We start from the raw sequence: 25,018 nt of genomic DNA on the forward strand, positions 1-25,018 counted from the left end.
CCTTCGCCTGCCAAATATGAACTCGGGGGGTTGCGGAAGGACGGAGAGGAGCACCCCGGGGGCTGAGCTGCCTTCACCTGCTTTATACAACGCCTTTGTGAAACAGATGTTAAAATCCTCAAAAACTGAGCGAGCGCAAGGTGAAAAATGGTGATTTAATCGCTGTGACTTGATAAAGAAAGTCAAAACAAGAATCCGAGGGTAGATATCATCTCCTGGCAAAGTGTCTTTATGTGGAGGGTTTCACTGCTCCCCAAAATTTGCACTCCAGGTTCTCGCACAAACCCGATGGTGCCATTGCATCCTCCCTGCAGCTGCCTGAACGAGCAGCAGCCGCGGGCAGCAACCGGGGAACTCATCCTCTGTTTCCCATCGGAGGAAAATGAGAGGAAAACACTTTCAAACAAACACAATAAACAAACAGGTGCACGCTGCCTCCGGTATTGTAGCCAAAAGAGTGATTGTAGAAAATGCATTGTAATTTGTTACTTCCCCGCTTTCCGAGAGCTGCAGGGGCAGAGCGCGTTTTGCTCTAGTGGCTGGTGAGGGCAGGATTTGGGATTCACCTCACCCAACTTCAGCACTCTAAAGGCCATTTGTGCCATTGAAATTACTCAGCTGTGCTTGCTCCTCAGTCAGCAGAGCCGGAACAGGCATCACCACAGAGCAACTTTTTCCAATGGGCACCCAGGATGCACTCTGGTGGCACCCACTCTCTTGGGAACCAGGCCGGTCCTCTAACTTTTGGGGAGGTGAGAAGCTTTATCACCCCTTTTCTGATCTACAGTAGCCTTTTCTACTGCTCTTTTACAAGGCTGGAGTCCCACCTAACAAGTTTGGGCTCCAAACATCCACCCTCATATGCCAAGACAATTAACAGGAAGGCAAGATTGAGAAAATTGAGAAAACACTGCAGTATCTGCTGCAGCAGGCAATGAGCAGTGATTACTCACAGCATCCACAGCTGCCAAATTGCGGCAAACCAATGAGGAGTTAGAGCAGGGAGGAGTTTCGGCTGTCAGTAGGGTGTGCAGGTTACTAGCCTGACCTAGTGTCCTAAATACTTTGTCTTCTTATCAGTTAATATCATCTCGTGTGACACTTAGCTGGGATTCACAGCCCAGTTGTTATGGGAGTCACAGGAACAACTCTGGATAACCAGAATATGAGGTTGGCTTTATGGGTTAACTTACAAAGGACCTCTGAGAAGCACAGACAAGCAGCCAAGGCTAGCGCGTCTTGTAGAGTGGAAAGAAAAGGACAATGGTGGGAATGGCAACCTGGTCAACCCACAAGAGACAAAATGTTAAATACATAGATTTATTATGTTACATTTCTTATAAATAGTTCGTTCATTTCAGAAAGTTAACAAAAATCAGAACCCTTTCAAGACAAAAGTTGAATTTGCCTTAGAAACAAGGGCTATTGGCAATACACTTTTTTAGGACAAAACCAATATGCTATATAAAAACACAGGGTGATTTAAATAAAGGACATAACAATATTGTGCTTAAAGCTATATCAATACCCACAAGGAAGAAGGAATGTTGTAGTGTGTAGAACAGGCGTAGGACATGTTTGTAGAGCTGTTTTTTTTGTTAGGTACTAAAGGAAGAACACGATGCTTTTGTGCACGTTAACCAAGAATACCCTAAAGAGTTCTGCCCCACCTCTGTCCTTCTGTGGATTGTTTACAGTCTTCAATAGTAGAAGCAGCCAAATGCAGCTACCACACAAAACAGGCTGTCCTGGGGAAAACAGCGAAAGGCTCTGGATTAGTAAAGGCAAGCTCTTTGCTAGCCTAACCGAAAAGGGTAACCTAAGGGAACATTTAGAGCAGAGCATAACCTTATATTGTAACATATTGCAGTGTTCTGTCTTTTAGTTAGTTTCTTATTCACCTCACTTGCGGTGTAACCCAGGTCAATGCGCCTGAATGCCAGAAGTGCCTCAATTTACTCCATCCACGCACCCGCAGGTGTCTAGGTGTCAGTTTAAAATAAAATAATAATGAAATAAAACCTTGACTTTTGCTCAGTCCTGGATTCCAGCAAAGCATATAAGAGAAGACTTTATCTCTTGTGCTTCCTCTCTGCACCTGTAAAATGGTGTGACTATAACGACTTGTGAACAGTACTGTATGACCTACTCAGGAAATAAGTTTTACTGTGTTGGATGTTATATCTAAGTATGTTTTGTCAATGAGGATGTAAATCATACTGTTTCAATAGGTCTTGGTTCCTTCCTTCCTTCTAGTGGTTGTTTTCTGTCTGCTCCATGTTTAAGGTGACTCCGCCTCTCATACAAAAGCAAGCGGCTTTTCACTTTCCCATGGTAAAACAGCCGATACTTACATTCATGAACACGTCGTGAGCATAGCTGTCAGTGTCAGCATCCCAGAAACATCGCGCAGCCATACTAGACAAAGGAGACAGAGTGGAGCCATTACCCACAGAGTTCATGTTTAAGGACCTAAGTGACCAGATACTCTCCTCAAAAAGCAAACTGAGCTTCCTTTAAAGATAAAGTGTTCTCCTGAATCCTGAGCCTAGATCCCCACTGCTGAATTCCCCCATGTGCTGTAACCCTCTCTGTATGTGGATCAAGCTCCATCTTCAAACTTATCAACTACCAACCCTGTCACATATCAACCCTGCCCATACCAGAAAAGGACCTGGGGGTGCTGGTGGATGGCCAGCTTAACATGAGCCAGCAGTGTGCCCAGGTGGCCAAGAAGGCCAACAGCATCCTGGCTTGTATCAGGAACAGCGTGGCCAGCAGGAGCAGGGAAGTGATGGTGCCTCTGTACTTGGCACTGGTGAGGCCTCACCTCGAGTACTGCGTTCAGTTCTGGGCCCCTCTGTACAAGAGGGACATTGAAGCGCTGGAGCGTGTCCAGAGGAGAGCTGCCAGGCTGGTGAGGGAGCTGGGCATGTTTAGCTTGGAGAAGAGGAGGCTGAGGGGAGACCTCATTGTCCTCTACAACTACCTGAAAGGAGGCTGGAGAGAGGTGGGTGTTGGCCTCTTCTCCCAGGTGAATAATGACAGGACCAGAGGAAATGGTCTGAAGCTGTGGCAGGGGAGGTTTACATTAGACATTAGGAAGAATTACTTTACTGAAAGAGTGGTCAGGCACTGGAACAGCCTGCCCAGGGAGGTGGTTGAGTCACCATCCCTAGAGGTGTTTAAGAAATGTCTAGATGTGGCACTTCAGGGCATGCTCTAGTGGCAGAGATTGTAGGGGTTTTTTTGTGTGTGTTTGGTTGGACTCGATGATCTCAAAGGTCCTTTCCAACCATGAAGATTCTGTGATTCTTCATATCCTCTGTGTAGCAGGGCTTGAAACCTCATTGCTATGGTGCTTGAGAATATTTGACTTCTGGCCTATGCATATTGGTGGCTAAATTAGCTTATTTGTTCTTGTCCTTCACCTCCCGCACCCTCTGGCACATGCTCCCAATTTATTTATAGGGAGCTATCGTATTCCTTGGCAGACTTCGTGTTACTAGAGCATGAGCTAAGGTTTTCTAGTCCTTTCGTACCTATCCTCTGTTCCGCGACCATCCTGCTGGCCTTTTTTCTACACCTGCTTCAGTCCAAGCCTTACCCTGAAGACAATAAACCGGACCATAACAATATTGAAACCTCTATGATAGTAACTCTGTAAATCATTTGAGTAAATGATTCTTGACAAGGCAATGGGAGAAAAGGAACAAACAGACCTAAAACCAAGTAGCAGAAACTTCACTGGGCCAATTGCCCAAGAAACTTGGCTATACTGCATGAAATGTGTCCTTAAGGTGAACTTGACTAATTATAATATGAAAACCACTCCTCTAGAAGTTAGGATAGCTGCCTCCACTTGAAGACTCTCACACACTGAGCCTGCACAGTAAAATTAAGAGATACTGTACCTTTAACTGGAGACGAGGACATTTTATGCCAATCGGCTTCAAGATAAGGAATTATACGCACCAGTAAAAAGCTGATAAACAATGAATATGTTAATTATGCTAATTTACAATGTATAAGTGAAGGACTGTTTCAGTGCTGCGTGTGCTAGCTTTGTGGAAATATCCCCTAGCACCCTTTTCTGCGCAGAACTGCTAATAAGTAGTTAGTACCTTGACTCTGTGTGTTATTGGCTTGCACACCGGGTAAATGATCCCACGAGTTTTGGGACAACAATAACAGGATATTACAGCCAATACCTTGCTGCTGCTTTGTCTAATGTTATTGACACTCCCCTTTCTTTGCTGCAAATGCCCTGCCCTAGTCAGTCTCAGCTGACCGGATCCCTGTTTGTGGCAGTGTGTTGTTCTTAGTCCCTACACATATGATTTATAAGCCTGCTGAATTTCATCCTTTTTTTCCTATTACCTTAGCCCTCAGGGTTATGCTGGTGGTGTTTTTTTTTTTTTTCTTTTTTATTTTTTTCCACTCCAATAATCCACTCTGCCTCAGGAATAGCCTGGTTACACAGTATTTTGCATTAACGATGTTAGTGATCACACTTCAGTCTTGCCTCCTGCCTATTGCAAACCAGAGAATTTCCCCAATTGCTCTGTCAGTCTGTGTTGCTGGGCTTCACATTTCAAATCAGGCCACTTCATTGAACCAGTCACCCTGGTACGGTGCTTCTGGAGCAGCCTGCCTGCAGATAGACATTCCTGACAAAAGCCAAAGCAGCAGCTACAAATATTCCTTCCTGACCTCCAGAACATTGAAGCAGCAGATCTGATTACATCTCTGCTGCACTTAGCTTCTGCTGGCGTACCAGGCGCAATAATAAAGATAAGCCCAGCAGATAAAACACATAAACCTTGTGGGCTGTTCTTTTTTGGCTTCTCCCTACTCACTAGTAATGGAAAGCTACAGCCCACTACTGCAGCCATGAGGAATTCTTTTGTCTGATTGCAGGCATCTGGAGCTGGACTGCAAGTGCTCAGCACCCACAGTCTAGGCTCGACTCCCAGGACAGTATTGCGTGTGGATTACGGATATTTAAACTTCTGAAAAATGCCTACCAGGGGGGATTAAATGCAAACGCAGTACTTGTAGAAATCTGGCTTTAGGTAGAAGTGAGTTACCATGGCTCTTGTGCTCCAGCAGGGCCTTGAGAAAGGACTGGGTGTGTGCTCTAGTTCATCATAAGTACGACATCTAATGCCTTTCTGCAACACTGCTCTCACAAACACTTTTCAGCATTTCAGCTTGCTAGGAACCACCACACAGACAATTATCACTGTGTAATTCAATCAGGCACAGTCCAAGCCCTCACTTTCCACTTAAAAGAAACTGTTTTACACTTTATCATCTGCAGAGAGATTGCTGTAGCCTAGGAAAGTTCGAAGCAGCTTCCAAAGAAAAAAAAAAACCCACCATAACCCAACAAAAATTATAGTAATACAGTTAGTAGATTGAAAACTTACTTCACTCCTTCTCCTCTCTGCTCTCCAATCACAACCTGCACCACCATTTTGTACCTGTCAAATCCCTCCTCTGGAAGGGGAGAAAAAAAAATAATAGTGAGAGCAATGACCTGTTTAAAATATGAGCCCAAAACAGGACCCAGAAAGCTAAAGATTTTTGGTTACAAAGCAAGCATCCTGTACAAGTCCATGCAATTGGTGAAGTGGACAGACTGCCTTGCGGCTTCATTTTCCTTGGTACAGAGTACCACAGTCTTATTGGAGTTAAAGGGTGAAGAGGGTATTTGGCATCCATTAAAAGATGCATCTAAGGCAGAAGACACCCCTGAACAGCCACACTGTATGTCAGCATTCTGCCCTGACATCTTTCAAGAACTGAACACATAGAAAGAATGTAAATAAGGCTGCTGGTGGACAAAATCCAATTTGAAAAAAAAAAAAAAAAGGCTTATTTTAAAACTGTTCTGATGCAAGAGTATTGCAGAGATTCTTCAGCCATGTAGGTGTTTCCTTTGCTTCTGAGCTGGGATAAACAGCCACATAAAAGCATGTGTGGATCTACGCTATGCGTCTGCAAAGATATGCAGTTGTTTTACAATACTAAAGAAATACCTCTGGGGCACAGGCCAGATCCAGTCAGGCCATGGCAATGTTCCAGAAGCCAAATCAGAACAAGCATGTTTAAAATAAAATATAGATCGTAATGCCTGTCTTCAACAAAGCAGTGTCCCAGGAAGACTCTGGCGCAGTGTTTCCACTGCAGGATTGAACACAACATGCTGGGCCTGGTAACATCCACCATGTCAATGTTTTCCAGAGATGCTGGCTGATACAACAGCCACACCAGGCTAATCTCGCTTCAGGCCACTGCAAGCGTGTTTACAAATTACTGAAGCCAAGCCCTGTGCATATTAGCTCAGCATCAACATGTGCTGGGACTACAGCTGCTACTGGTTTTAAAGCAGATGTGTAATTCTGGAAGAAGCATAAATCCATGATTCCTGCCGAGGGTGATGGTACATCTGTGTCACCGTGTCAGGCCAGCCCAGCATATGGAGCACCAGCCTGTCCCCAGGAAGAAGGCAAATAAAAAGTGATTGTGCCAACTCACATCTAGGTACTTGTTCGAGCACTGAACACAGGAAACACCTGCCAGAGCCTGAAGTTTAGTTCTTGAACTCAAAAGTGTTGGAGGGCATCCTGCACAGCACCACCAAGACCTTTTTCCAGTGCAGTAAGGCTGTCGTCACGCCCTCCCTTGGCTGTGCTCCTAACTCCCCCTTCACTGCTCCCACTGGGCCTTGTTCTGATCTCCCTGCTATTCCACTCTGATCTAGCTTGCAGCAGAAAAAAAGCAGGAATGATTCTGTTTATTGAAGCAAGAAGCATCACTTCTTCCTTCTCTCTAATGTACCTTCTTTCCCCCTGCAGCCCCTCCAACGCTGAAAGCCCACACCAGCCAGTCTATACAAAAAACAAATCTTGTCTGCTTGATTTAGGTTTCTAGTTCCGCAGGCAAGGAACGTATGTAGATAGGCAAGAATGTTTCATAACAGTAGACTCTAGTCAGTCAATGGGGAAGAAATAGAGATTTCAAGAATAAAGGAGGAAAGAGGGATTTTGTCAAAGGGAGAGGACACAGCAAGAAAAAAAAAATTACTTCCCCAGCAAACCGCCTTACCTTTCAGTCTGTCTTTTATTGTCTCTGATAAAGACTTTGTAAGCTGAGGCATTTCTTCTGGGACATACTCTACGTTGGCCAGCTTCTCCTTCAGTATCGCACGGATACATTCTTTTACTGTGGATGACTTAAATCTATCAGCGCAAAAAAAAACCCAAACAGCAACAGAAGGCCCAGAAAGTTCACACAACATGTAGAAACATAGATAACCCCACCTGGGAAAATTTAGCTGTCACATAATAAAGGCAAATGAAAAAACCTGGGGAAAAAAACCCCAGCTAAGACGGAGATCCTCAACCAGCCCTGCCAAAAGCCAAACACCCATAAACACAGGTGCAAAACCAGCCCCATCGGGGGTTATCTCCCACCTGTGCTCTCCTCACCTCCCCACCCACATCCCCCTACACCTCATGTCAAAGTCGCTCTGGGAGCCCAGTGCCCCCCCAGTCCCCAAACCCAGGGCTCCCCCACTTCCAACACCCCACCCCCCCCAGCCCCATAGCCTCATGCCAGCCCTCCATACCCAGGGACCCCCTCCCCGACAGCCCCTCCGCAGCTCCCACATCCCCAGGGCCGCCCCTCCACCCGAATCCCCCAGGACACGCCCCTCCCGCCCCGGAGCCACCGCCCCAGGCGCCCCCCCGGCTCACCGGTGCTGGAGGCCGGGCCGCAGGCTGTACGTGTTCCCGGCCCCATCGTCCGGGCCCAGCTCGCCCATGGCCACAGACCGCCCCGGCGCTGGTTACCCTGACAACCACCGCCACTTCCGTCTCCGTCGCGTCACGGCGCACCGCCTTTACGTCACGGCGCAGTGCCTTACGTCATGGCGCGCAACCGCGGTGGCAGTAGTGCATCCGACGCGCGGAGCTGGGGTGCGCGCCCGGGGGGAGTCTGGGGCTGGGGAGGGCTCTGTGTTTATTTTTGGCATTTGTCAAAACAGTTTTGTATGTTGGCATTTTTTACAATTTAAAAAAAATAATTACGCAAAAAAATAATGGGTAAATAAGCGGGAAATAATCGCAATAACGGTTGCAATTGCAAATGACGGGTTTGCCGAGCCCGCTGCCAGGGGAGGCGAGTGTGGCGGGGGGTCTGATGGGGGGAGAGGGCGGCTCCGGGGCTGGGTCGCGGCGCCGGGGGTTCGCGGTGGCCTCCTCCCACCCAAAATTGCCCCAAAAGCGGCAGCAGCCGAAGCCCCCACCCACCCGTCGCTCGCCCGGGGCTGGAGCGGCCGCGGAGCCCGTGTGCTCCGGGTGCCGGCACGGCAGGGGGGGTCCCCAGGGGGTCCCCCGAGGCGTCTTGGCAAGCTGTGGTGGTTTGAGGAACCCACCCCGATTTATTGTCGTTTAGACAATTATTCTCTCACCTGGTGACTCCTCCCCACCCGGGAAGGGGAATTGGGAAAAACAAGGAAAGCCGAGGGTTGAAATATATAAACATACTTAATAGACTAAGACTAATTAACATTAATAACACTAAAGAACCAATATTGATCCCAATACCAAGATAAAGTGTACAAGGATCATACTCAGCCAATTACGTCAGCGGGAAGCTGGGCACTGCTGGGAGGAAGGGAAGGGCTTGGGGGACCGGCACCCGGGCAAGGAGTTCTCAGGATCGCAACCATCGAAGAAGAGAGACAACCCCTCAGCAAACTTTCTAATTTGTATCGAATGTGATGTTCGTGATATGAAATAATCCTTGCTGGCAGCTTGGGTCAAGTGCCCGGGTGTCACTCCTCATCATCCCCACACCTGGCGAGGCTCAAAACCACCGAGACCTTGAAATCCACGCACCATAGCTGGCTGCAAAGTAAACATTTTCACAAATTTGGACACTAGAGTCTTCTAAAAGTGCAGTTTTCCCTAGCATTAGAAGACACCTTACTGAAAAGTAAAATTACTGGAAGAGAAATCAGTCCTGTGTCACTCAAAGCAGGACAGAACTCCATGGCCTTGGCCAGAGGGGGCTGTGTTGGTGTCCCAGCCCCAGGTGACATGCTGGGAGGCCCAGCCACCCCAGGGGCCATGGGTGCAGGCAGAGGGGAGCACAGCCTGCCATCCTTGCCCTGACAGAGCCTGTTCCCCCGATTCCAGACCCTGTGCTCCCTCCCTGCCTCTGGGCCACCCATCCCAACCATCATCATGGAGATCCCAGCCTTCCTCCAGGAACTTCTTCCAGAATTGTTGCTCCCCCAATATCCTCCCCCCATCACACCCTTGTGCTCTTGTCCCTGTCCGCAGCTGCTGGCTGTCCCAAGGAAGGCTGACGAAGGACGGTGTGCCTATGACACGGCCCCCTCCTGAGACGCTGACATCCTGCTTCCTCCGCTCTTTTATCTTGATGCAGCGATCTCCACCATCGCGTTTCCTACGTGCAGTGGGTGACACCACCGAGAAAGGTCCCCAGGCTTCAAGTGGAAACAGCGTGAAGGGGCAGCCGGTGCCGGGGCGGAGCGTGCTGCTGCTGGGGACGGTGGGCTGGAGGGGGCCATCACATGCGGCAGGGCTGGGGGACACCCCGGACTGGGGCTCTGCGGACAGGGTGCTACCTGGAGGTGCCCCTTGGGTGCCAGGAGGTGCCTCTGCTGGAGTTTTGCTTGGGATGCGCGGATGCATCCCAGCTGGTGCCAGGTCCTGCTCCAACCCGCTCTGAGTGCGGGCAGGTTGCTGAGACGCTTATCATCATCATCAGCTCCCAATTTCCACGGGCTTTAGCAGCACCGCTCGCTAGAGATGGTCCACCCTTAGTACTGCCGGGCCGGGCGTCAGCTCTGCCCGCCAGCAGGAACAGCACCCTGCTGCCATGCTGAAGGTGGTGGTGGCCCCATGCCATAGCCATGTGGCACCTTCACGTCACAGTTGCCATTGCCCTGCTGATTACCGCTCGCTAAAGGAACAGTTTTGTGCCTCCACTCTATCCCTCCGCTTACTTGCTGCTTACTCAACCCCTGGGGCCGCTGCCTTTCCCACCCCCAACGGTCAGGTTTTGCTCATGCAAATTGTTTGCAGGGGCCTTCCTAATTTCCGAGAAGTATCTGAAAGACCTCAGCGCTCTCCGTGTTTATTTGCAAACACTATTAACCATTTCCTCTTCTTGCCCCAGCCACCTCGTCTCCTGCCTGCGCCAGGCCCACAGATGTGAATTCAGTTAAACCAGTGGGGGAGGGATCTTTGGGAACCTATGAGTTTCTCATCCTCAGCATCTTTTTTCAATAATGTGTGTTCCCCATCTCATTTGTGAAACTTTTCTTTCCCTGGGCTTTGAGGACATTCAGCGCCAGGCTTCAGTTGGCACCATCTGATGTGTTTGATCATTGCTTTCTTTGTCATCTTCCAAATTTTCAGTGCTCCTTAAATACCCCAGATGCTTTTAAGCCATTTTGGGACTGAGCCTCGATCCGTTGAGGTGACTGCTCAGGGTTGATAGCTGTGTGCCCCGACAGTGATGGCTGCAGGAGACTGGGCCTTGTCTGGGTCCCAGCCACATTGGTGGGACCTTCACCGACACATTGGGCCAGCTTCTAGTGGGGGAAAAAAGGGACATTTGTGCTTCACCGAAGTGGTGTGACAAGTTCCTGTTTCTTAGTTTTGAAGAACAACCCGTTTACTCATTTATTGCTCTTTCTCCTTCCTTATAAGCCTTTGTTTTGCACTTTTGGTGGCCAAATAGAAGAGGACTTCCCCCTGCAATTCGCCGTATTCCAGCTCAGAGACAGAGAATTTATTTTTTTAAGGATCAAAGGACCTTTGTCAGGCCCCCTTCAGCTAACTCCAAGATGTGCCATCCACCCCGTTTGTGCTGGTGGGGATTTACCAGCATGAGCGGGAGCTACAGCACAGCTGGAGCCAGGCTGTTTTCCTCAAGTGCTGGAGAAGGTGATGCAGGAGCCAGCAGGAGCTGTGTTGGCCTGCCAGGGTGCAGGCAGGGTGCGGGCAGGGCACAAAGCCTGCCCAAAGCCCAGGGGCTGCTGCGCGGCCGGGGCCAGGTTCCTCCGTGATGCCGGCACCTGGGGCACGTGCTGGGCTGGGGCACGGCACCGCTGCTCACCTCGCTTTCCCCCACAGCGGCTTCCTATCAGCGAAATCAATCTTTTCTTTTATTCTTGTCATCCTTTTTAATTTTTTTTTTGTCAAAAAGGGGAAAAAAAACCCTGTTCTCTCTCTTATGGTGGATCAAGCTTTCCATCAGCATGCTGCTGGAGACCTCCCGGCTTGCCCTCCCCTGTGGTTTCTGCTGCTCGCTCTGCAAGCTCCCCTGGTGCTTCCTGGCCACACACGGCCTCATCCTGCTCCCCAAGCAGCCTGGAAAGCCTTCGGTATCAGCGGATACCTGGGGAGCAGGTGGGGAGTATTTGGGCATGTGTTTCCGAAGGAACCTGGGGATCTAAAAACATTGCCGTATGGTCTGCATTCAGCCACCGCTGGTTTCTAGTGGTCGCGGCATCCTCCCCGCCCCGGGTACCGGCTTACGCTTCATTTCGAGCGTGTGTTGGAAAGTTTGAGCAATTCATGCTACGATTTTAATCAGAGCCCTCTGCTGCTGCACGGGGCGGGAAGGATGAGCCAGTTTTTCCTGCCGATCCCTGGCTCGGTGAGTCGCGATCTCCGTGGCGATACCGGTCACATCTTCCGCCCTTAGAAAACCAAAACATGTTGTGAGTGCCAAACAAGCCTCCCCACACCCAGCCTGGGTGCCTGGTGTCACCATCTGGGGACAAAAAGCCTCAAGGTGGAAAAGCCTCCTTGCTGTGAGCTTCCGTGTTTTCTGGAATTCGTTTTAGTTTAGTTTGGTTTTTTGTTTTTTTTTTTTTTTAAATGAGAATGCAGGAAATTGTGAACAAGGCCAGGTGGCATGAAAAGGTGACAAGGAGGTGACAAGGAGGTGACAAGGAGGTGACAGCCCCCCAGGCTTGCACTGTGGCCCAAGCAGGACCAGAAGCTCACAAGAAAGGAGTGATGCTGCACTAACAGGAGGAAACTGGAAAAGAGGAGCCAGGACAGCCTGGATTGAGCCACCAACGCAGGGTGAGCCCTGCCTGCCCTGGCTCAGAGCCCCCTCCTCGGCCATCGTGAAGGAGGGGTGGCTCCCCCAGCCCGCTCGCCTGCTGGGGCTGTGTCTGAAAGTGAGAGGTGAGCAAGCCCCAGCCCCGCAGCTCGTTTCTGAAAGCCCGGAAAATAATGAAATCATTATGAGAATTGCATCCTTCACCCCGATTATTAATTTTCCCCTGACGCTTTACAAAATTGCGGGGCACCGAGACTGTGTTCGAGAGAAGCGGAGGAGCCAGCCACGGCTTGCTTTCACCTTTGGTTGTTTCCTATGCGAGTATTAGTCAGCAAAGCGAGCGGGGAACATCACCGGCGGAGAAATTGAAGAAGTCTGCTGCAAAGGTCATAACAGCACCTTGGCCCTGGGCACCTGCCCCTGCTCTCTGAGAGAAACACGTGTAAGGAGGCAAAACTTGTCCTTCTCCTTCTCCTTCTCCATTTCCTCCTTCTCCATCTCCTACTTTTTCTTCTCTTTTTCCATCTTCTTCCTTCTCCTCCTCCTCCTTTCTCCTTCTCCTTCTCCTTCTCCTTCTCCTTCTCCTTCTCCTTCTCCTTCTCCTTCTCCTTCTCCTTCTCCTTCTCCTCCTCCTTCTCCTTCTCCATCACTTCCTTCTCCTTCTCCCTCTGCTCCCTTCCCTTCCTGGTGGGAGCACCCTGCCAAACGACACTCAGGGTGCCCCATGGCTGCTCAGACCCTGCCCAGCTGCCCAGTGCCACACGGCCATGGGCACCCAGCACCCATGGGTGCTCAGGAGCCCAAGACAGCTCTTTTACTCCTGGGCCAGGCTTGGAGCCAAGGACATGTCCCCTGTGGTCCCTGCCTGCTCCATCCCTGGGAGCTTTCCCCAAAAAAGGGTGCAGGTTGAGCGATGCCTGTCCCCGCTGCTGGATGTCTGGGTGCCTGCGTGGGAGCGCACTGGGAGCGTGCCGGGAGGCGAAGGGGCCAGGCTCAGCTCAGCTGATCCCTGCCTCTGCGGGGAGGAAGCCGGGGGCGGGAGGCAGCCCGGGTTTCCCTCTGGGGCACAGACGGGCACGTTTCATTTCCACCCCAGCCCCTGCCGCACACGCCGGAGAACAAGCTGCCACTGCGGGGAAGGAAGCACGGAGAGAGCCGGGGGCGGCACAGCACAGCACGGCACGGCACGACACAGCACGCTTGCCCGGGCAGGGGATTGACCACCTCGCCATGGCTCCGGATGCCTCGAAGACGATGTGGGGCCGTATGGAGGTGGCCCTGACCGGCCTCTACGCCGTCCTGCTCTGCTGCGGCCCCATGCTGGCCGGCTGCCGCCGGGGTAGGTACTGGAGCGTGGCACACTCACCGGCACAGCCCATGTCGTTCGCAGCCAGTGGAAAATGTCGTAGGGCTGGGAGCTTTGTAGTTAAAAATAGCTCTGGCACCAAGAAGGCAAAAAACCCAAAGCTGTTGGGTACGCGCTGCTGAAGCAAGGGAAATGGGGATGCTTGGTGTAAAAATGGGTTAAAGGATGGAGAAAAGAGATAGGTCCCATATCTGTGGTGCCGGCACCCCATTGTGGGCACACTGTCCGTGGTCAGGGTTTGGTGTTGAGCCTCTGGGTTTGCCAGCGCCTTGCGGGGTCTGGGGTTTTCTGCTCTGGCTCTCATGGCTTCGGGCTGCGCCCTTGGGGTGCACCTCCTGCTTTGGGCTTGACCCTGAGGCAGATGGGGTCCTGCATGCAGTTTTGCTCAGGGTGAAATTTGGGGGAGAATGGGAGGCGGAGGCGAAGGGGTGAGTCCGAGCAGGGTGCAGACTTCACTGAGAGCTCCGGTGAAGCCGTGTTCCCTCTTCCTCACAGCCCAGCTCTTTCTTTGGTGGCTTCGGGTGCTTTCTGCCCCAAGGGTGGGCACAGGGCTGGGCATCTCTTGGAGCAGATGTTACCTCTGGTGCTGGGAAGATGCAGGGAAACATGTAAGCCCAACCTCTGCTTTCGGAAATCCTCCGAGAGCTTCATTCATTGCTGGCAGCGGCGCTGGGTAGGAAGCAAAGCTGCGAGCCTGCCGAATATTTGCTGTTAATCACAAGAAACCCAGAACACTGCAAAAATTACATCTCTTGGTGTGGGCACTGCCGCAGACAGTGCTGCCTGTGGGAACCAGGGCATTTCTCTCTCTCCCTCCTCCTGTTTGGTCCTCATCCCTCATTTCTCAGCCTGGTTTTCCATCTGATACTGTATCTATCCAAGGAATTGTCTCAGTTCCCTTTCTGGTTGGTGATGCTGAGGGCACGGTGCTGTGGCCTCAGGCCAGTGCTGGAGGGGAGTCATGGACTTTTCTAACTCTGCCTGCAAGCCCTGAGGCTGCTGTCGGCAGCGATTTCTGAAAAGGAAAGATAAATTTCATAACGGCAGGAATTTTTCAAAGCATTGATGGTTTGAATTGCTTGGTCAGATAATGCTTGTGAAAAATACTTCTTCCTGCTTTTTGTTACTCTGAGCAAAAGTTAATGCGGCAGCTGCTGGATGGGGCTGGCTGAGCCGGGATGTTGTGAGCCTGGTCTTTGTTTGCAGCATCCCCGCTGCCCAGGGGGGATGAACCCACTGGGATCCTGGGCAGGGAAATGTGGTGAAGCAGCAGTGCTGGTGTTAAGGGCCGGGGGGGGGGGGCTGCGGCCATGGCTGATTGCCCTCTGTGTTGGGATTAACCTGGCAAGCCTGCCCAGGACCCCCCAGGGGGATGCCTGTCTGCCCACGTACATGCGGGGAGGGGACAGGCGGCTGGAAAGGGATGGCATTGTGAGCTCCAGGTCGCTCTGCCCTGTCAGATGGTCTCAGGCTGGAGATGGCAAATACCGTGCCCTGGGCAGCCCCTGCCCACTCTGTGCTCCCAGCATGGAGCAGCGGGCAGATCCAGAGTACCCCAGCGTGAGATGCGCTGCACCGTGGGGTCCTGCCCCTGCCTGGGACCCGCTCGCTCTGCTCGCTTTCAGAGGCAACATCAGCTGGAGGAAGGGTAACTCAGACATTAAAATACAACATAGATTTAATAATCAACCCCCCAAATCTGTAGTACAGATTCCCCAGTACAGGTGTTTTGGGCTAATTTTAGGTAGCCCAGAGCCCAGTTTGCTCTGCTGAAACCACTTCACAGTACAGTTACTGCGCTCTGGCCGGCAGGCACGCACGCACTTGGGAGGGGAGAGACAAGGGCTGATGTACCTCCCTGTGATCCGGGGTGATGCTGTGGACTGGCCAAGCACCAGGCTGCCTGTATCGCTGGCACGTGAGCCTGGTGCTGGCCGTGACACGAGGCTGGGCTCATAAGCGCTCGCCAGGAGGTTTTTGTAAATCCCCGTAGAGGCCTTCAGGATCTGAGAGTGAAACTGCTGAGGAACTCGTGGAGCCTCTGGGTTTAGGACGTAGGAGCCCATCACCCTTCCATGAGATGGGACGCTTAGTGCGGAGCACGGCGGGCTCTCACCCTCTTTGCATCCCTGGTTCCTGCACGGGGGGATGCAGCTCTTTCTGAGACCTCTGCCCACTGTAACCATGTCTATTCCTTGTTTCCTCTCTCCCAAACAGTGACCTTCTTCCCAGCTGTATTAACTCTCCCTGCAGGTGGCTCAGCCACCTTCTTCTGCAACATCTCCATGGAGAACGACTCCGGTTCGGAGTACAGCCTCAATTGGTACAAGGAGACCAACCACAGCCAAGCCCAAAAAATTGCTGAGATCAGCCGGAACAATCCCCAGACGAAGACGGAGAAGTACCTGCTCACCAATCACACTCCTGCCTTCAAGATTGAGATCCTGAACCTTCACCAGAATGACTCGGGCTCCTACTACTGTGGGCTGATCACCTTCTTTGAACCTGATAAAGTGATGGAGAGCAACCGGTCCCACCTGGTTGTCACAGGTCAGCCTGGGGGCTGAGCTGATGGGGACAGGTCATTGATGTCCTGTGCTGTTATGGCCCTAAGGCACACTGTAGCCCCAAGGGCATAAGGCAGGTCCTACCCTGCTGGGGGAGATCGTGGTGTGGGTCAGGACAGCACAGCTCTGCCCTTTCCCCTCTCCTTTGCATGCCTTGTTGATGCCCAGGGACACAGGCTGTCCTGCATCTGCACTGTGGCTGGATCTGGCCCTGAGGCAGGAGGTCTCCATCCTGCTGGGGCTGTGTCCCCAGCGATGCTGTGGGGAGGAGTGAGTCCTTACCCATGGATGGAGGCAGGAGACCAGCGCAGGGAGCTGCCTGCACCCCTGAACATCTCTTTTATTTGGGGACAAGGCTTGTGTTTGGGGTAATGACCGGGGCTCAGACCCCTTGAACAGCCGGTGTTGGTGTAGATACTCTTCTTACAAAACCATGCCCTGAGAGGATCTTGTAGCCCCATGGTGTGGGAGACTGAGATCTCACAGGAAGATATGCCGTGCACTTGCCTAGCAGCATGGAGGTTTTGGGGGGCTGAAGATGGCCTTTTATAAAAAGGAAAAACACTGCAAAAGTTGCTGTCTTTCACAACATCTCCTCCCAACGTGAGCTGAAGCTGTGCTGTCTCCAGGATGCAGAAACAGCTGGGAGGCTTGGGAAAGCCATGCCCTCCATGGGGCTCTGCCGGGCATGGGGTCATGCCACAGGACTGCAGTGCCCTGGCCCCTTGAACCCCAGCTCTCAGCAGTGTGGGATCATCCTCACCACCTGCAATGGGAAGGAATGGGATATGGCCAAAACTTTCACCACGTCAGCCCAAATTCAGGGGCCCTGGAAGGATGGTGGGGCTGTGGCAGCCCTTTCTGGGGATAGCCCCTGTGTTCCCCCGTTGACTTTGTCGGGGACTAGAGAGGCCATTTTACACTCCTGACCAGCTGTTTTGTTCCCCCTTTTTTTGGATGGCTATTACAGCAGCCCCTGAGAAGACAAATGCCACCGAAGAGCCCGAGATGGAGGAAGGCAATTCCCCGGACCACATCAAGGCTGTGCTCCTGGGCATCCTGCTACTGGCTGGGGTGGTTATCCTGCTGATCTTTGGCTACCTCACCATCACGTACAGGAGAGGAGGTATGATCACTCATGGGGGCTGTGCTACACCAGGGGGCTGGGGTCTGCCAGGGAACCTGACGTGGTGATGCTTACCCAACAAACCCAGCTTGAATCCAGGGGCAGCTGGATGCCTGCAGCTCCCTGGGGTACACGGGCAGGTTCAATGCGCTAAACTCAGCTGTGACACGTCCCCATGGGACAGGTATCTCCATGCCTAGGGGAGAAGAGTGCTTTGGGCCATGCTCACCCTTCATGGAGCCCCCAGACCACGTGCTGTGGCTCTGAAACACTGGTTAGCATGGTGTTTTAATGCTGCATGCGAGTCCCTCCCATGCACCTTGCCCAGGCACCTTCAGGGCATCTTGTTGTCTCCTTGCCATAGCACTGGGCATCACCTCGGCCATGCCACGGTCAGCCAGGGGGGCTCTCCGAGAGGGGACTCCAGAGGAATTGTACCCCACTAAACCCAATTAAACCCTAGACCATGGGCTGGTATCTCACTTGTGCTTGTAATGATCAGGGGGTTAGACCCTGAGTGGAGAAGGAGGAAGCATGGTGCAATGGTTGCGGTGTCCAGCAGTCACCTCGGATGTGGGTGCTGGATCAGCCCCAGATGCTCATGCTGTCTTGCGCACAAGCATCTTCTAAACAAACGTGTTACTTTGCAGATGTGCAGAAACCACCAAGTGAAAACGCACCAGCGGTGAGTTTTCTGTCTCTTGATGCCCTGCCATGCTGCAGGGGAGCATTGCGCCATCGCTGGGGTGCGGAGGGTGCAGGGCCTCCCTTTATCAGCCCTTCACAGGCTTCTCGCTTCGCCTATCTTCTCTGATGCTGCAAGATCTTTTCTGCACAGCTACAACTGCTTTTTTGCACCTGCAGCACAGCCCCATCACAATCAAAAAACTGCCTGAGATAGGGTGGGACCTCTGTAGTCCAACGCTTTGCTCAAAGCGGGGTTATCTTTAACAGTGGATTGTGTTGCTGTAGAAAATGGGACAAAATGTTCCCCCTCCAACCCAAATATGTTAAGCTAAAATTTCTTTTGCTGCAGCTAGTCCCTGTTTCTGCTCTTCCCTTTGCTGGGCACTGCCGGGGAGAGTCTGGCTCCATCTTCTCTCCAACCCCAATAGGTAGCTGAAGGCAACGAGTAGGTCCCCCCTCGCTCTCCCCTCTCTGGGATGAGCAAACTCAGTCCCAGGCTCTCCTTGTGCACCCTGTGCCAGCTTGGAGACTGATGGAGAGGTGGGAAAAGGGCTCCTGGCATGACCCTGTCTTCAATGGCCGGGCAAGCGGGAAGCAGAGAGGCAGAGAACCGAGACCCACATGGCCTTGGCGGTGACCCCAAGGCTCATGGTCTGGTTTCTCTGGGCAAATGCTATCCCAGGTCTATGCGTCTTTCTGTTTTGTATCGCTCTCACCCTCCTGGGACGCTTCAGAGCTGGTTTTGGCACTTGCTGTAAAAAGGGGGCTTGTTCTGGGGCTGGCAGGTACCTCTGGATGATAAATTGCCCTGACGGGTTTTCCTTGTAGAAGGAAGGGAAGCCCCCCATGGTGTCTGTGTCCACTGTGGACTATGGTGTGCTGGAGTTTCAGCGGGACCAGTGCACCCAGATGCCCTCTGAGACCCGGCCAGTCGAACAGACGGAATACGCCACCATCATCTTCCCAGAGGAGAAACCCATCACACCGGAGCGGGCAAAGAAACACCAGGATGAGAGAACTCGGCAGCTGCAGTTACAGCCCTGCTGAGGGCTGGGGTCCCTCCTGGCTGGGGGGTGTGGGCAGGGACAAGCTACCCCGGCCCCTTGCTCCCACCACAGTTTGCTGTCGGGAAAGATCCAGCGTGCAAGGACCGGAGCAACAGAGGTGCCACTGCTGGAGTTGATATTGGACAGTCCTGGCCATGGTGGGATCATGGCTGTGGGGTGGGTACCACAGGATGAGGAATGTCCCTGCTGGGCTCCACGTGCCGCCTTTTTGCTCAGGGCAGGGAGAATGGGCTGGGGCAGAGCAGCGATGCCAACAGGTCTGTCCCAAAGGGGATTTTACATTGTGTCTTAGTTTTCTACCTCCACCCAGGGCCCTCTGGAGCAGCCACGCTGCTTCCCTCGCCTGGGTCTGACTCAACTAGCAAAGCACGACTGTGGGATGAAACTCCGGAGGCCAGAGCTGGAGTGGATCCTGGGAGATGCCGCTCACAGGAGGCTGGGGCTGAGGGCAGAGACTGCCTTGTGTACTGCTATTTAAAGAAACCCCTGGGAAGTTGGCGGCTGGTTTTCCTCCTGTCTCCAGGCATTTTCCTCCTCTGCAAGAAGGGAAATCTATCCCCGTGCCCCTCCCTCCACAGGTGGGAGACGGATCCACCCCTGTGGGGTGAATAAAGGATTTCACGTCCGGGGAGTTTGTTGACTCGTGATGGCAAATGCGTGGGCAGGCAAATAACGGCTCTTGGCAGCACGCAGGCGAGAGCCGGGAGGTGGCAGCGTCTGTTGTGGTTCCTGGGCCTCTCTGTGTGATACGCAAGCCGCTCTTCCACAAAGCTGCTCTTAATAATTTAGAGAAGCCACCGCTCTTTTTGCTCTCGCCCGTCTGAGCCGGTCACCCAGGTGCAGCTGCAAACCAAGCACCCCCTTACCAGGCTTGTCTCGGACCGCTCGCCCAACTTGTTGGGGATGAGCATCATCGCCGTGCTGGTGGCCTGGGTGCCATGAGCCGGGGCAAAGCTCACAGCATGGTGCTAAGTGCAGCTTTCTGGCTCCAAACTTCCATTTTCCCTCTTGAAAGCAATGCCGGGGCCGTACTGCCTGACAGAAACCAGAACGGGAAGTAGTGACAGCTGCTTGAGAGGGGAGAAACCTCAGTAAGGAGTGGCTTTGGAGGCAGCAGAGACCTGCCAGGAGACCATGAAACCCAGCGGAAACAGAGAAGAGTCACTTGCATCTCACACCTCGGTGTCACTCTCAGTAGGTTTCTTTTTCTCTTACCCCTAGTGAAACCAGGACAGCCCTGCAGGAGCCAGCCTGGAAGCAGGGTGAATGGTGAGACACGCCAGGCACCGGAGTTTGTCCCCTGTGGGGGCTGGAAAGTCCCTGAGAAACCTCCACAGGGGAATAGGTGGGATGAACATTGGTCTGGTGGGATGGCTTTCACCTTTTCTCAGGGCAGGAGAGTGGATGTGGTGGTCCCCATCGGTTCCTGGCTCCCAGAAGCCACCGTGGGCAGAGCTGTAACTCCCACAACATTCACTCATGCCAACACATGGCTCAACCCATCGGGGCTTTTTGCAAGCACCAGCCCTGCTCCTTGCCCCAGTGGCTCCGGCAGAGACCTGGTGTGGCCAGCCGGGCTCAGCTCGCCCGGAAAGCCGAGGCAGGAGGCAGCCGCAGCGGGCGAGAAGCGGGAGCTCAGTCAGCAGTTTTGTTTTTGGCTTTCCCGTCAGACACGATGCCGGCAAGAGGGTGGGCCCTGCTTCATATTTTCCATCCTGCCTCTTGGGCAGCGGAGGTGCCGGGTCTTCATCCCTTCCTGCATCCCCTGGTTGATGCAGGTTGATCCCCCCTCCCCTAAGAGCAGTCAGGGATGGGTCCCTTCCCCTCTTGACAAATGGTGGTTTGCAGCCGGCCAGAGGCTCCAAGCTGACCAGTGGGACTGGAGGTGAAGCAAAAGCATCTCCCGCTGCCATTGGGGATGGGAGAGCACCCAGCCCGTGGCAGTGTCTGTGCCCCTCCAGCTCCCCAGCAGCCTGGCTGTGATCCTTCCCCTTGAAGGTAGCAAGGCTGGGGCCCGGGGACATGTAGGGTGAGTGGTGGGGATGCTTCCAGGCACTGTGTCCCATCCCTGTTTGGAGAGATGGGAGCCCGGTGCCAGCAGAGACCAGAGCTATGCTCCCCCACGCTGGGCACAGCACTGTCTGTGCCAGCCAGAGCAGGAGCAGGGCTGGGATGAGCTCTGGGTGGGATGCAGGTTTCAAGCTCCCAACGGAGCGTCCCCAAAACAAGCAGTGCCCTGAGATGGGTTTCATCCCCCACGTCCCAGCATCTTGCTTGGGGATGAGGAGCCAAGCACCTTCATGTGCAGGAGCTACTCTTGTCTTTCCATGCAAGCGAGGAGAGCAGCTGCTGAGCGTTTTGACTCTCCCTCCAGCATGGTGATTGTAGTTCAGTCTTCCTGGAGTCACTGCGTGGGATCTGGAGGAAGTTATCTTACCTCTTGTCCCGAGAAGCCCTCAGTTCTGGCTTTCCCAGTTCCACCATCCCACATCCCACCTTGCCCTACCCCTCCCTCCATATCACAGCCGTCCTGCTTTTGCCCACCACTGCATCCATACCAGCTGCCTGCCCGCTATTTGCGCCAACTGGCACATTTATGCCCCTTTTCTCCGCTCCAAATTAAGCAGGGACCCAAGCAAACTCATTTCCACCTATGATGCTAAGGTTTGCGTCAGGTTTTCTGTGGAAGGCTGAGCTGACACCCTCAAGTCCTTTGGCTTTCCCTGCCTGCACCAAGAAGGGACCGGGCTGCAATGGGCCCGGTACGGTTTTGGGGTACATCCTTTCTGCTGCAGCTGCTTTGTTGGCTCTGGAGGGGCGTGGGTGGCACAGTTTCAGTGGTCTTTGGTTTAGGCTGTGGAGAGGAGGTTTGCTGTAGGGTGGTTAGGCGGACCCCACCACCTGGCTCTGGTTTTTAACCTCGCTCCCTGCGGTGTCGCAGCTGCTGGGGCTAACCCTTATGCCTCAAAGCCACTGGCCACTGACAGAATAAGAGCAGGGTCCCAGTTTGGTCCTCAGCATCCCATTTTGGGAAAATGAGACTTATAGCAGTGCAAGCAGGAGAAGAACAAGATCCTATAAAATTACATAGCACCTGGACCTGACCCTTCCATGCTCTCAGCATGTGCCATCTCCGGGAATGGCTTCTGCAAGGGCAAGAGGGGACAGGGCGTAGGTTTGGGTCTGCCCACCTCTTTCCTACCGGCATCGTGATGTGAGTGATGGAGGGTGTTTCTGACAGCCCCTTACCCCGTGCTTTGTGCTCACAAGCGCCCAGCAGCCAAGCTGGGGAGGTTCCAGGTTTTTTTCCCCCGCTGTATTACCCCAGAGCAAGCACCCCCTGCCTGGCCGTGCACCCTTTTGTACAAGCACACACAAACGCTCATGTACACACAAACGTGCACACAGCTCCCCGCGCAAATTTGTGCGCACACCCCCAGATTCGCACAGCTACTGTGTGCCAAGTACATGCAGACACGCAGCCCCAGCCACCCCGTCCATTGCTGCAGCTCTCCCCATGCCAGGACCCGGCTGCAGCTGAGGGGGCGGCTGCAGGCGCTGAAGCTGCTGCATTTCCTGCACACTCTGGTCTGGTGGTTACAGCAACCGCTTCCGACCACGGCCACCTGGCGCTCCCCCGAGGAGTGGCTGCCACCACCGTCAGTGCCAAAAATGCTTTGTCAGCTCCCTGGGACCCCACATCAGCTGAGACCTCCAGAGAGCTGAGCTCATCCCTGATCCCACGCTGGGGTCTTGCAGATGGGGAATGGCCAGATCCCACTGGGAGACCTCAGAGGGCTGGAACTGATCCCTGTCAGCATCTGCAGGAAGACGGATGTGTGCCTTCAGCCTACCCCTAAGCAATCAAAATCCTCTATAGGGGTGCTTGAGAGCCAGCCCCCTTACATACCCCAGGCCTTGATTAAAGGTGATTGGGAACAACATGTCAGCAAGTATCTCTTAAAGAAATCTGAGCCCAAAATTGAGGTCTAAAGAAAACTGTGCAGGCAGATGAAGATGGAGAAGAAGTCCTCTCCTACTGCTTGCAGGTCTTCAACGAGAGCCATGCCATGGAGCAGCAACGCACTATTCCTGCAAAATGGGACATTGCAGAAGCCAGGGGGAGAAGAGGTGGTCAGGTCATGTAGCAGTAAGGTCACTTACAAGTGAGCACTGTCCTGGTCACTGGGAGGTTTCAGAGCTTAGTTTTGGTTTGGGAGAGGTTGGGCTGGAGGTGCTGCAGCAGGGTGTGTGGGTTATTTGGCTTCTGGGTTAATGGGGTGATCTGTGGGTGGGACTGGTCTGTCGGGCACTGGGGTATGGGAGCAGTGGCATGGCCTTGGCTCGCTGGGAAAGCGTCTGTTGGTCCTGGAAGAGACAGGCTGGGTTGAGCTGGTGGGTGCTGTTGTTGGTGCTGGGAGGGATGGGCTGCTGGGCAGGTTGCCTGGACTTCTAACCATGGCCAGCTTGCAGAGCCCTGGTGTGTCCTGAGGGGTCCAGGCTCACAGCATCTCCTCCATCCTGTCCCACCAAGAACCTCTCCCTGCCTGTCACCAAGCCTGCTGTAGGCTTGCAGAACATCTGCGTTTCCTCCCACTGCCCTCATTTTGCTTTCTCTAGTTTTGTTTTGAGTTGGCTCCAGGGTTTCTCCTTCTCTCTCTTCTTTCCTTTGGTGGGATGTGCTGCTTGAGGAGGATGCCGACAGGTTGGATGCTGGTGCCCAGGGGCTTGGAGGGCCAGGCATGAGCTCTGGGCCTGCCTGTTCCACCGCCCCCAAGACTAAAACCACTGCCCACAGGATGGGGGCAGAGCCTTGTCAGAGGGGGTCGAGCTCTCTCCTTATGCCTGGAGGGATCATCGCAAGGCCCACTAGATGAACAGGGAGCCCAAACCCATTTGGGGTGGTACCTGCTCGCATCTTCACAGCCACCTCCTCCCTTATTCTCTCCCCGTTGCTTGGCATCCCTCTCCATCCCAGAAGTGCAGGGTGATGGGGCAACGTCCCCTCTCTGCAGTCCAGCTTGGGCATATCCCTATTTCCAGAGGATCCACTTTGCCTCAAATCCACCCTGGGACAGGAGTATTCTTCTACTTCAAGGGCTTGAGTATTAAGACAGTCCAGCCTGGAAGGGATCCTACAGCTGTTGCTTGTCGCTAGAGGTGGCGGGTTTCACTGTGATGAGGTGACAACCATTCACTGCCAACAGTGGCAAGGCTGGAGGGGGACAGGGGCGCAGAGAGCTGGTGTGGAACCATGTCCCAGGAGCATATGGATGCCCAATTCACCATCTGCTTCAAGGAAGGGGGAAAAAAGAGGATCCAGGAAATACTAGATGAGTCAGTCTACCTCCGTACCCAGAAAGCTGCTGGAACAAATTAGTAAGGCCACCAAGCGGTAAACACCGAGAGGGCAGTGCTGGGGCTGAGAACAGATTTAGCAGGAGCACATTGTGTCAAACCAACCTCATTTTCCCTTCATTAAGGTGACGGGCTGGGTACTGCAGGGAAAGTGGGAGTGATGCTATCTTGGTGCTGCCTTACGTGATGTTCTCACAAGCAAATTAGGGGAATGGGAAATTCTGCCACTGTGAATGGATGGCTACTGAAGAAGCTATATCCCATGAGCAGTTACCAATAGCTTGTGACAGCAGACACATCAAACAGAGGTTTTCTGGGGAAGCATGGCTCAAATGAAGGCAATATGCTACTGAGGAAGGATGTAGGGGCCATCTGAGAGGTGGGTTAGAAATCAAATTCACCCTGATGACCTGGAAAAAAGAGCAGAAATGCCCTGAAAGAATGACTGATGGAAAAGAACTGGGTGTATTTAGTGCAGGAAAAGATGAAGGAAGTTTTCAGAGTGGGAAAAAAGCCCCGGTGTGAAGCAAGCAGTGAAAGAGATGTGTTTAGGGTTATACGCTGTTGCTCAGATGGCAGTTCCATCCGTCTTGCAAGCCCTGCTGTGCCCACAGACACAGCATCCCTGCTGCTGAGGGGATGTCCTGCTCTGCCTGGGGACCGTGGTTGAATGTCCCTTTGTGCTCTTCCTGGGGACTTCTGTCAGGATGGAGCCAGCTGGGTATGG

General features: G+C 53.0%; 2 protein-coding genes across 3 annotated transcripts; one reads left to right on the forward strand and one right to left on the reverse strand.

Moving 5' to 3' along the window:
- Positions 1 to 1,310: 1,310 nt before the first annotated feature.
- DYNLT2B (dynein light chain Tctex-type 2B) lies at positions 1,311 to 7,913 on the reverse strand. Of its 2 annotated transcripts, none has more exons than XM_063339670.1 (5): positions 7,764 to 7,903; positions 7,114 to 7,230; positions 5,433 to 5,502; positions 2,355 to 2,418; positions 1,311 to 1,748 (listed from the first exon to the last, which is right to left on the reverse strand). In XM_063339670.1, the coding sequence occupies exons 1-5, from the start codon at positions 7,807 to 7,809 to the stop codon at positions 1,701 to 1,703; spliced, it is 345 nt and encodes a 114-aa protein (XP_063195740.1). In that variant the 5' UTR covers positions 7,810 to 7,903; the 3' UTR covers positions 1,311 to 1,700. The 2 variants fall into 2 exon arrangements, with proteins under 2 accessions (XP_063195740.1, XP_063195739.1); XM_063339669.1 differs by having other exon boundaries at positions 1,313 to 1,748; positions 7,114 to 7,247; positions 7,764 to 7,913.
- A 4,463-nt stretch (positions 7,914 to 12,376) lies between these two features.
- Positions 12,377 to 19,458, forward strand: PDCD1 (programmed cell death 1). The gene is made up of 6 exons (XM_063339134.1): positions 12,377 to 12,560; positions 13,217 to 13,459; positions 15,704 to 16,036; positions 17,024 to 17,179; positions 17,830 to 17,864; positions 18,695 to 19,458. The coding sequence occupies exons 2-6, from the start codon at positions 13,351 to 13,353 to the stop codon at positions 18,911 to 18,913; spliced, it is 852 nt and encodes a 283-aa protein (XP_063195204.1). The 5' UTR covers positions 12,377 to 12,560; positions 13,217 to 13,350; the 3' UTR covers positions 18,914 to 19,458.
- The last annotated feature ends 5,560 nt before the right edge of the window (positions 19,459 to 25,018 follow it).

This window comes from Chroicocephalus ridibundus, chromosome 6 (assembly GCF_963924245.1).
Source record: "Chroicocephalus ridibundus chromosome 6, bChrRid1.1, whole genome shotgun sequence".
In the NCBI taxonomy this organism is placed as follows: domain Eukaryota; kingdom Metazoa; phylum Chordata; class Aves; order Charadriiformes; family Laridae; genus Chroicocephalus; species Chroicocephalus ridibundus.